Consider the following 12,429-nt stretch of genomic DNA (forward strand, 5'->3'; position numbering starts at 1 on the left):
AATAAGATATAAACCATAAATTTGAGGTCTGCAATTTTTCCTTGAGAAAACTGTACACCAAAGCTGCATTTGCAGTAAAAATAGGGCTAGCATAATTTTTTGCACTACTCTCCAACTAAAACCCCAGCTTTCAGTAATGAGACACTTTATAAAGTTTGGCTGTCCAAGTATTCCTGTTCTATGTATTACTCCTATATACATATTTACAACAACAAAAAAGTGGAGAAAATTTTCAAAGTAAATAGAGAAATACAGATGATCAGATGTAAATGTTAGCCTATCAGAAAAGAAATCATCATTTACGAAGATGAGAAATAATAGTGGCCACCAATATCAGCAAATATCAGTGGATCATAAATCCTACACAAAGAACATTTTATGAAAAAGGCTTATATGAAAAAAAAAATTTTTTTTTTGACAGGCAGAGTAGACAGTGAGAGAGAGAGACAGAGAGAAAGGTCTTCCTTTTTTGCCGTTGGTTCACCCTCCAATGGCCGCCGCAGCTGGCGCGCTGCGGCCAACGCACCATGCTGATCCGATGGCAGGAGCCAGGTACTTATCCTGGTCACCCATGGGGTGCAGGACCCAAGTACTTGGGCCATCCTCCACTGCACTCCCTGGCCACAGCAGAGAGCTGGCCTGGAAGAGGGGCAACCGGGACAGAATCCGGCGCCCTGACTGGGACTAGAACCCAGTGTGCCGGCGCCGCAAGGCGGAGGATTAGCCTAGTGAGCCGCGGCGCCGGCCAAAAATATACTTTCCTTCTATTAAAATTATCTGAAATTTCACCTTTAGCATTATTTCCAACTTCTGTTTTCAGATTACAAAAATAAGGCAACTACTGCCTCACTCAACATTTCCCTTTGGGTAATAACCGGGCTAATCTACTGAAAGAAAGGAGCAAGTGGGAGCTGCCTAACAGAGAAGCTGACAGCTATAATGTATGGCAGGTCAAAAACAAGAGATTTACAATTGACTAGTCCCAGAAAGAAAGGCGAAAGGGAACCCCTGATAAAATACTGTTCTTTCATGAGGCTCCCTGACCTGCAGCTGCCCAAGTGTACTGGAGGGCATTTTCTATCTACGGGATGCGATGGCTGGGAAGGAGCTCAGGCCACAGTGACTCGCAGAAAGCTCAGGTTACAGCAGAACCTCCCAAGTCATTTCCAGAACACAATCAAAGCTCTCCTCTGCAGTCAGAGCAGTGGCAAGTTCCTAGAACTGATTTTTGCCGCTGAGCTCAGCACTAAAGTATCTCTGAGAAAGCTCAGATCAGCTAGCTGAATAAACAAGAAAGCAAAACTACATTTCCCATGGACTTTTACCCACAACACAATAAGTTGTCTCGTTCACCAAAACCTCATGCATATAGCTAAGGCCTCCCTCACCCCCCAGAAACCTAGACAGCCAATTTTCAAGAACTCTCACAGGTTTAATAATGCTAAAAGCAGTGACAGTGAAGTCTCGTTCTTCTTTGCCTTAGATACATAAACAATATTCCTAAATCAAGCTCACAGTATTTGTACAGTATCTACAGTCACACTAACTACATTATTGCTGCCTGTGTTAAAAAAGTGAAGAAGGTTTCAGTGGTATCCACACTCACCACAAGCTCAAAGTAGAGAAAAGTAAAAATGACAGGAGCAAGGGTCTCCAAAAGCTTTTGTTTAAGGCACAAAACTCAAAGGTTCTGCAGGAAGAGAAACAATTGCAAGAAGGACTTCATACCTTCAAGGCTATGTTTATGAAGAAATGTAAATGGCTAAGTCAAATGTAATAAGCCAACAGAATACCTTCTATTAGAAGTCCCAGAATTGTGACCATTCTCTGTCGTCACTGCCTATACACACCCCTTTCTACAAATGCCGAGTTGGGCTGCTGGAGAAACCTAGAGCCGGCTGCTCTGGGTATTCTTCTCAAGGCACCTACAAAGGGAAGATCTAGTGAGTTACAGACAGGAGAAACTTTGCACAGAGGCAGCTATTCACTTCCTGAGCTAACTCACTTCCTTCTTCAGGCATTTCCTTCTCTTCACCAAAGTGTTTTTGAAATGAGCACAGAAGTCTTATAGAACATGCTTCTAGACACAGGCCCTGGAGTCAAGGAAACTGCAATGGCCAGGACAATTTTAATATCATCACGTGTAGTGACACAATACCGTAACCTCAGCTAAGATGTCACCTCGGTAACAGAAGGCTCCACACCATGCTGACGTTCTAGCGAAAAACTGAACCACTGCGAGCCAGACCCGTGCTTTGAGAAAAGAAATGTCATCAAAGCAGAAAAACTGAATGCAAAAAAGTGCCACGGCTCCTGACTACTCCATGTGGAGAACTATGGCATCACTCATAAGGAAATCAATTTTTCTAACCTCTCAAATCTTAAGCAAACTGGGTTTCTTTACTCTAAGTGTCACCTTACAGATAAAACAAGAAGTCTTTATTATTAAAATTATATAGACATGTACCTTTTCAATGATAAAAATCGTGACTTTAATCAGATCAAGGAGATACAGGAAGCTGAACAGAAACACGGCTACTGTGATGCAATAACTTAATATAAATAAAAATAAATAAAATAATAAAATCAGTTCTTACTTAAATATAAAAAGCTTTATTTATCAGCAGTGATGGATACCACAAAGACAGACAAAAGGAATAAAGTCTCTTAAAATGTTTATTTTTGTCAGAATAGCTGACAAATTTCTGTTAAGTATTCTGGTTTATTATTATAATAAGCACCCCTCCCCGAAAAACCCATTCAAAAATATCTCAATCCTTGAGGTAAAGAACTTTAACTAAAAACAAAAACAAAAACAAAAAAACACAAATCTTGATTCTTAAACTTCGTTTAGCTTGATAAATAGAAATAATCTTTTCTTGTTCTACTCTGGTGAACATAAATGTATTTTATACAGCACGGTAACTAGTCACTTATTGGCAAACCAAAGATGAGAACTATTCATTTACATGTTCTACTCAAACATGGTGCAACACTGCCACATTCATATATTCTTTTATAAAAAAAAAAAAAGTTTCCAACACTCTTCTGGCAAAGACAAGGTTTTTGGAATGGCAAAGGCAACAGAAATTTTAGATCTCAAGCTCCAGAATGGAATTAATCAGAGTCTTCATCATCAAGATAGTCCTCAGCATTGCTTAATGTCCGAACCGCATCTGAAACGAACGGGGAAGGAAAACAAACCAGAAAAATTATGAATTGCTCAGATATTTTTCTTCACTTTCAAAGCTCTTAACAATTCAACAAACTGTAACCCAGCGGTTATACGCTCTCTGAAGACCTGTTCCTGCGGTTGCTTGCTCAGGGTGTGAAGTTGCTGCTGTCACAGAGCCTGACAACTACAATCGCCTGCAAGCTCATTAGGCAGAAGAGCAAGTCATGTGGCGCTAAGAGAGGGCCACCTGTTCCCAAGAGAAACCCATCAGCCACAGGCACCAGGACCAACACGGAACACAGCAGCAGCCACTCTTCTCTGAACACGTGCTGCCAACCTCTTCCCCCTAGGGACAAGCGTGCACGTGGCTTTAGTTGCTCCACAGCCTGAGCCCTTGGCTGAAGGCAAGGTCACTGCGTAGAAAGAACGAATGAATGAGGCAGAAAACCAAAAGAATGAAAACATAGAAGCTTTAGTTCCATTTTAGAAAAAACTGAAAATAAAGTATGCTCAGAAGCAAAAGACTGAAACGAACAAAAACAAACCAAACCAACATAACAACAACAAAACCCTTTTACAACAGAAAGTTTTAAATCAACCCGGAGCAGGGCTCAAAAGAAGACACCTGACCTATTCAACTGTCTGGTCAGATTCTTGGAGGAAGATCACCCTACATGTAATTGTAGGAGGAAAACTGGCATGCAAGCAGACACATTGCCAGAGCTCAGTATGTTACATCACTAACACCAAGGTCATGGTCTCTAAAATCCTTTTCCCCAAAGCTAACTGGACAGCTGACTAATCCAAGTCTGAGGTGGGAACTGTAAGAGAAGGAACTAGAACCTTTAACACACCAAAAGGCAAGGATCGCATCAAAGACAGCATCATGGGAAAACGGTTCAGTGTCCAAAGTGCAAAGGACTCCACTAGCCAAAGACAGGTTATCCATAAGGTCGCCCATTATAATGGATTAAGCACATCTAATATTTCACTACACATCAAACGGAATTCATTTGGGTCCATTCAGATAATGATAAGTAGTTAATTATTAGGAAAATTCTTTAAATAATAAGCACAAAACAAGTATTTACTTTGCCCTGTTCCACAAACCATACCTCTGAGTAAACAGAGATTTGATAAGGGCAGATATTTCTTTATAGTAAGTCCTGGCTAAGGACTGAGGAAGGAGTGACTGGGGCCAGAGCTCTGGCATAACAGGTAAAGCTGCCACCTGCGATACCGGCATCCCCTATGGGTGCAGGTTCAAATCCCAGTTGCTCCACTTCTGATCCAGCTCCCTGCTAATGGCCTGGGAAAAGCAGCAGAAAATGGCCCAAGTCCTTGGGGTTCTTGCTAACAACATGTGAGGCAGAGGAATCTCCTGGCTTGCAGTCATCTGGGGACTGAACTAGCGGATAGAAGATCTTCCCCCTCCCCCTTTTTCCCTCTCTCTGTAACTCTTTCAAATAAATAATTTTTTTTAAAAAAAAAGGACGGACATAGAGTATCACCATTTTGCAACCATTAGTGAAGAAAAAGATTTAGAGAATGATCACAAGCAGCTGCTAACGTAACAGGAAGAGTGACAACCAGATATCATGTGCCTCTGATGGAAGAATATGATATTCTATACGATGTATTCTTCCCTCCCTCCCAAGGAAAAATACATGACAGCAGACTGACAAACAGCTGGATAAGGGGACTCTAAATCAGATCAGACCTTTAGATCTAAACCAACTGACAAAAACAGAGATGACCAAGGAGTGGGACACACAGCTCAAGCAAATGCGTCTCTCCTACACGCTGGTTCTCAGTCCCAGCGCAGCCAGGACATACAAGCTCAGCGGATAAATACTTCCTCAGCTCCTTAACTGAACCAGCCCCCAGCAATGAGAAGCTATTTTCAAGAAAGACTTGTTCTGCCAGTGAGTTTTCATGGCTTAAACAAGCAACTCCAAACTAATGAATGGTTTTTACTATATCTGAGCTGAGATTAAAAATCAGAATCAGAATCTGGGACACAGACATATCTGGAATAAGGGAAAATAGATTTGTGAGGAGGATTTTGATGGGGATGTTATCCTAGATAAGGAAAACTCCCTTCGGAGACCATGAAGAGAGGGGACTGTTTACCACTACTGATTAACTAAAGCAGGAGACCAAGGCCCTGCCTTTATTTTGTGGCTGCTACGACGAATGGAAAAATGGAGTGGGCATAGCATTGCCTCTTCTCATAAAACAAAGGATACCTGAAAGAAGTTAGTGTTCTAAGCATTCACACATTAGTGGGAACTCAGTTAAATTAGTAAAAAAAGAAAAGTAGTCTGTATGCTATAACACAGGTTGAAAACTGAAAGTTCCTCCAGTTAAGAGGGAAACAAATGTCCTTCACGTCTGTCATAGGAATTCGCTTGCTCAAAGGCTATTTTGATGATTCTCCTACATGAATCAGTCTGAAGTTTATATTCTGAAGCAGCACTAAAAATTTTTTTGGAATAAGGAACAGTGCCAAGGAGTTGAGGAGGTGAGTCTTCTACTATGCTCAATTCTTTCTAGAAAATGGTGGGAAAAAATGTTTTTGTTGATTTGAAAAAATTTTTGTTTAGGCTTCAAAGTGGTATTAAAGTATTCAAACATAGTAGAAACACACTGGAAAAGTAAAAATAAAGTAATTTAACATCTCTCCACCCAAACCTTCTACCTTTCACTTTTCTACATCTCTGAGCTTGGCATGAGCCAGGAGGCTGACAGCGAATGGAAAGGGGGAAAAAGGCAGCAGTTGGAAGGAAAAGTCTCAAAGCACATCCTCTCAGCATTTGTGAGAATTAATCTTGAGAGCAGTGGGTTCAACAGGCCACAAACTGAGGTCAGATAAACAGCCAGTAGTCATGAATGACGTGATATGTTCTAACACCTTCCTTTCAAAACCACCACACAAGCTTTTTTCATTTTTTCACTTATTTTCCCACATCAATACATAGTTTTGATTTAAGAATATACATCTATACTGTTTTTTAAAAAAATCAGAATACAATGGATAACTTAAAAAATATTTAACAAAGTCTATAAAACTGATTATAGCTTACTGATATTCTCATTTAAATTAAAAACAAAATGTAAGAACAGAGCTATAGACCTAATTTTAAAAAATTTATTCATAAGCACTCATAAACATGTATCTGAAATGAAGGCATGGAGACCATGGTACTCTGAAAAGGACTGTCATGAAAAGCAAGATGACTAAAACTTGAAAATAAGGAACAACAACAAAAAATTTAAAAACAGTAAAAATGGGTGGGCACTGCGGTGCAGCAATTAAGCTGCTACTTGGGATGTCTCATCTCATACCTATTACTAGTTAGAGTCCCAGCTGCTCTGCTTCTGATCCATCTTCTTGCTAATAAGCCTGAGAAGCAACAGATGATGGTCTAGGTACTTGGGGTTCCTGCACTCACATAGGAGTCCTGACTGAAGTTCTTGGCTCCTGGTTTTGGCCTAGCTCAGCCCAGCCATTGCAGCCTTTGGGAAGTCAACCAGAGGATGGAAGACTTCTTTTCCTATCTCTCTGTCTCTTTTCTCTGTGTTGCTCTGCCTTTCAAATTAATGTCTTAAAAAAATTAAAAACAACAAAAGCCTATACCTCTCTTCAAACTTCTGTTTTCTTGAGGGTGCTCTATACTGGTTCTAATTAGATCAAAGGTATATAATCATATATAACCAAACATATATAATCAAATCAACAGCAAGTTGACCCACCTAAATCGTGAGGGCATGAGAAGAAAAGGGGGATTTAAAACAAATACCTGCTCCCTGTTTCTTTTTCAGGAGAGATGCACAGGCAGCATTGGTCGCCATGTCCAAGGCCAGCTTCTTCTCATTGTTCCTTAAATCTGTTCTAGCTCCTTCAGAACAAAAGAAAAGTAAATCAGGTGATTTCAAAGATAGTATAGTGGCAGCCAATCCTCTTCACAGAAACTAGTCACTTTTGGCAAAACTAGCTAGAGAACAATTCTGACTCAGAAGTAAACTCTCAAAACAATGTCTCCGCTGAGGGTGTGTTGCTGCCCCTGTGTTCATCTCGCTCCATTAAAATACAGCCTCTTCTCCCTCAAGTCCCTATAAGACTATATGGGAGCCCTTCAGTGAGGAGTTTACTGTCCCCTTGGTAAATCCTAAACCAGCTCTTAGAGCCCACTGGGTACAGGTGGCTCAACATGAGGGTCTGGAGTGTACATTCCATATCCACTTTGAGCTTGATGGGGTACATATTTCCCATTTGTAAATATACTCTCATGCAAATTAGCATGTTATTGTGTTAAAAATTACATCAGAATTCATGAATACATTTGCATTGTTAAAGATTTTAAAATACAGAAGTATCCCCAACAAAGTCCCATTTCATCCCCATCTTCTACCCTCTCCAGTGAGGACCATTCATCTTCTCATTCTTCTTCTTTTTTTTTAATTCATTCATTGGAAAGGCAGAGTGACACAGAGTGAGACAGGGAAATCTTCCATCACTTGTTCCTTCACTCCCCAAATGGCCACAAAAGCTGGAGTTGGACCAGGCTGAAGCCAGAAAGCCCATGCAGGTCTCCCACATGGGTAGCAGGAACTCAAGTACTTAAGCCATCATCCATTGCCTCCCAGCACATTAGCAGGGAGCTGGATCAGACTCAAACCAGTACTTCACGTGGGATGCGGGTGACCCAAGCAGCGATTTAACCTGCTCCTTCACACACCTGCCTGCTACCACTTTAACCCCCTTCCTAGAGTGGTGGCTACTGGTGACAAGTGGGCATGAGTTCTTATCGCCCTAATGTGTGTCAAGGCATTCACAGACATCTATACTATTTGTCCTGGGCTCTAATTTTGTATTTTTTAACTTAACAGCATACAATGGTACTCCTTCCTTAGCAGCATAAATATAACTCAATCTATTTGAACATTTTATGAGTGCTTCACAATTTATTTAAACACCATTTTATTAAGGAGTACTGACACTGTTTCTAATTTTCATCATTCCAAATACTATAATAAACATTCTTGACCAGCATATTTATTTCCCTGTGTTTCTGAAAGAGTTTCCTAGAAGTGGTGCTAAAATGTAAAGCTAAGTATATTTTAAATTTAGCCAGCTATTGCTAGGTTGCTTTCCAAGAAGGCTCTACCAATTTTATGCTTTATGGCATGGTGCAGGAGAGTACCATTTGCTTCCCCTCCCTCTTTGATAAGCAAAAAATACCTGTCCCAAAACAAAACTGCACAAAAATACTTAATAAAGAAAAAATAGCATGCTGAATTAGGAATATGATGACCTCATGTCAAAAATCTCTTTCTCCTAAGTGGATCCAGATCTGGTCAAAGGTAGCATTCTGTGGAAAGCCACATTTTCTCAGTGTACTGTGGGCTGAAAGCACTTGGAGGTTAACAGTTCTATGACTAACCATGTGCTAGTTTAAATTACACATGAGAACTCAAACACAGGATTCCTATCAGGACAGGAAATACTCAGAGATGGGGATGCTAGAGAAGAAACACAACTGTTCCTGCGTTCCTCTGCGAGTGCTAACAGAAACATACGCGAGCCTCCATATCACTTTCAATTTTCTAATAGTCACATTTGCAAAAAGTGAAATCAGCTTTCGTAATATTTGTATTTAACCCAATATATCAGAAATGTTATTATTTCAACATGAAATCAATATAAAAACTGTCGTGATGCTTTACTTGTTCTCCCACGTCTTTGGCACAGCACATCTCAGCTCAAGGGCTCAGTGGCACATGTGGCTACAGGCTGCCATACTGGGAAGCTCAGGCCATGGTATAACCATCAGGGAGCACCAAGGCGGTCCTCATGGCATCTGGCCTTTTAGACCTGGAGTTTACATCATCAACATACATAAAATAAAAAAAGTATTTCCTAGGGCGGGCACTTGGCACAGAGATTAATGGGATGTCGCATCCTGTATTGGTGTGCCTGCTTTGAGATCTATCTCCTTCAGCTCCAATCCAGCTTCCAATAACGTGTGCCCTGGGAGGTAGCAAGTGATGGCAAGTACTTGGGTCCCTGCCACCCACGTGGGAGACCCAGATGGAGTTTTGGTATCCTGGCTTTGGCCTGGCCAGCTCCAAGTGCTACAGGCATTTGGGGAGTGAATCAGCAGATAGAAGATTTCTGTTTCTCTCTCTGTCTCTCTGCTTTTCAAATAAAATGAAAACATAAATAAATAAAAATTAAAAAGAAATTCTCTCATATATTCCATAACGTTGCTCCAAGGATTCCCTAATGAGGCCGATCCAATGACTTGTGGTTTGGGAACTCAGTCATGCCACATCATATCCCTTTGGACCAAGGTGTGGTATGGGGTGATGGACCTGACCCTCTGTAAGACTTCAATAGATCTGGAACCCATGAATGAATGGACAATCATTCCCTAACTTCACTGCTCTCTCTGAACTGCATAAAAACTGGAGATCAGTATATCCTCTCATTTTCTACACTTCTGGCACTCGCTTGGCTCAAAGTCAGATACTGCAGCCATGGCATTCTTTCTTATCTAGCAAGACTCTGCTGTGTCAACAGGTGCCAACTTCACCCATACAGCCTTCTCAGACATGTTCTCCCTCATGCATGCACACACACAGCACACAATTCCTTCCTTCCAAGACCCCATAATTCCACAGAAGTATACAGTAAGTCCCTACTAAAAGTAATCCATGCAATTTTAAAGAAATTGTAATTTATATGAAAAACTAACAGAAATCAACCTCAATAATTTCATAACAACTCTGCAATACAGAGTAGAGTTTTAAAATTCCAGCTTTAAAATAAGTAGTGGGGCCAGTGTTGTGGTGCAGTGAGCTAAGCTGCCACCTGCAATTGAATGTCAAAGCACCATTTCAAGTTCCAGCTGCTCCGCTTGATCCAGCTCCCTGTTAACATGAATGGAAGGTAGTAGAGGATGGTCCCTGCCTCCTGTGTGGGAGACCCTGGTGGAGCTCCAGGCTCATGGCTTCAGCCTTGTCCAGTCCTGCAGTTGTGGCCATTTGGGGAGTGAACCAGAGGATGGAAAACCTCTCTCTCTCTCACCCACCCTTTCAAATAAATAAATAAATCTTAAGAAAAACTAAAATAAATAAAATAAAGTGCCCTTTGATGCAGCACATTTTTCAGGGTAAGCAAAGACCAGATAAAGTCAGCATAAACTTTACCTTTTGCCAGAAGCAACTGGACAATATCTGCATAACCCTTCCAGGCAGCAGCATGCAAAGCTGTGTCTCCCAACTTGTTCTATGGTGACAGAGAAGAAAAATAACATTTTTAAAACAGAGAGAGGGTGGATTGGAAACACATAGTAATTTATATTCAATCTAATTAAACCTAAAGTGAAAACAAAGGAGCCACATGAAATTTCAACGAAGACAGGAATGGAGGCTGGAAAGATGACTCATTTTGGAGAGAGAGAACGGGATGGAGGAGTAGAAACTGATGGGGCAGAGCAAGAGCTGAACTGCTACTGCTGCATTGGGAGAAACAAGGAGCAAGCAAGATTTGTTCCAGCAGAAACCTAGTGAGGATTAGGGCCTGGAGATTCCTGGAGATGCTGAGGCAGGAATTGCAATAGGGAATGAAAATAGAGACCAAATGATCTTGTAAGTAATTAGGACTTTCAAGCCCCCATCTGTTCCCCTTGCTTGACTGTTCCCCAGTCAAGATGACAGAATTACCCTGTCAAGAAATTAGCCAGAGAGGTTCCAAGCTCATGGACACAGATTCAAGAGAAGGTGGCAATCAGGACAGAAACTAAAAGCTGGGGAGACTGGAGAGGGGGGCTAGATGAAAGACCTACAGACTGAACAGTAAGACACCTCTCTCAGCTCTCTACCTTCACCTGACCACTGCCCCGTGTTGGCAGTCAAGTGTACACTCCTGAGCAGGAGACTGCAGGGTACTTCTCTGACCAAGCAGTCCAGCCTCCCAATGGGGGAGGAGACGGTGTGTACTGTACTTGAGCACTGCCCAGCAAAACAGCCACAACCGCATGACTCCACCCTGTCAGAGAAGTCCACCAGCCGGCAAGCCTCACAAACACACACTACTCCCAAATGCAGTGACGGACAAAGAGGAAAGTTTCAATATGTACAGAAAGGGTAAAGATACCAAAACAACTAATCTCAGAGGGAAAAGCTACCTGATGTTGCCCCTTATCTGAAGGGGATACCTTCCAAGACCCCTGGTAGATGCTGGGAAGCACAGGTAGTATTGAACTCTATATATATGATGCTTTTTCTTCTACATACAGGTCTGTACTAAAGCTTAACTTACAAATTAAACCTAGTAAGACATAAGCAACAAGAAGAAAATAGAACAAGGATAGCAATATGCTACAATTCAAGTTATAGATACGGTCTCCCTCTCAAAATACCTTATCGCAATTTACTCCCCCTTCTTGTTGACTATGGGTAACTAAAACCACAGAAAACAAAATCAGGGATAAGTGGGAACTATTCAACTAAGACATCACAGGGATATGAGATGATACTGCATCATGCAACAAATAAAGAGGTATTTAAAACTAACAGTCAGAGGTGGGCATTTGGGGCAGCAGTTAGGATGCCCACAGCCCATGCTGAATGCCTAGGTTTGAGTCCTGTCTTTGTTTCAGATTATAACTTCCTGTTAATGCACCCCCTGGGAGATAGCAGATGATAGATCAGGTACTTGGCCCCTGCTATCCATGTGGAAAACCAGACTCTACAATTCCAGGCTCCTGGCTTCAGCCTGATCCAGCCCCAGATGTTGTGGGGATTTCAGGAGTGAACCAGTAGATGGAAAGTCTCTGTTTCTGTCTCTCTTGCAAATAAAATAAAAATAAATACTTTAAAAAACAGTAAGCTGTCCAATTTTTTTAATAAAGTGACACAGTAAAATAAGAGCTTATGGAATTCTACTAAGGCCCCCTAAAGCCTTGTCCTACCCCAGTACAGACTCCATGAATATGAGAGTACTCCAGAAATTTTGTGGAAAATTGGAATTAAAAGTATGAGCTGGGACCAGATCTGGGGCATAGCAGGTAAATCTGTCACCTGCAGTGCTGGCATCCCATGTGGGCACTGGTTCGAGTTTCAACTGTTCCATTTCCAGTCCAGCTCTCTGCTTTGGCCTGGGAAAGCAGTAGAAGATCACCAAAGTCCTTGGGCCCCTGCACCCGTGTGGGAGATCCAGAAGAAGCTCCTGGATCCTAGCTTCA

General features: G+C 41.5%; 1 protein-coding gene across 3 annotated transcripts in view; it reads right to left on the bottom strand.

Annotated features, from left to right (window-relative positions):
- Positions 1-2,593: 2,593 nt before the first annotated feature.
- OSTF1 (osteoclast stimulating factor 1) overlaps positions 2,594-12,429 on the bottom strand; it is a 60,631-nt gene continuing 50,795 nt past the window's right edge. For all 3 annotated transcript variants that reach the window (XM_089336718.1, XM_051846611.3, XM_089336717.1), the window contains 3 exons: positions 10,391-10,469; positions 6,979-7,077; positions 2,594-3,176 (listed from right to left, as the gene is read on the bottom strand). In XM_089336718.1, the coding sequence (XP_089192844.1) occupies positions 3,118-3,176; positions 6,979-7,077; positions 10,391-10,469 (237 nt within the window). In that variant the 3' untranslated portion in view covers positions 2,594-3,117. The remainder of the gene's footprint in view (positions 3,177-6,978; positions 7,078-10,390; positions 10,470-12,429) is intronic.

The sequence above is a fragment of the Oryctolagus cuniculus genome, chromosome 1 (genome assembly GCF_051225735.1).
Source record: "Oryctolagus cuniculus isolate XC-2025 breed Fujian yellow rabbit chromosome 1, ASM5122573v1, whole genome shotgun sequence".
NCBI classification, from domain to species: Eukaryota; Metazoa; Chordata; class Mammalia; order Lagomorpha; family Leporidae; genus Oryctolagus; species Oryctolagus cuniculus.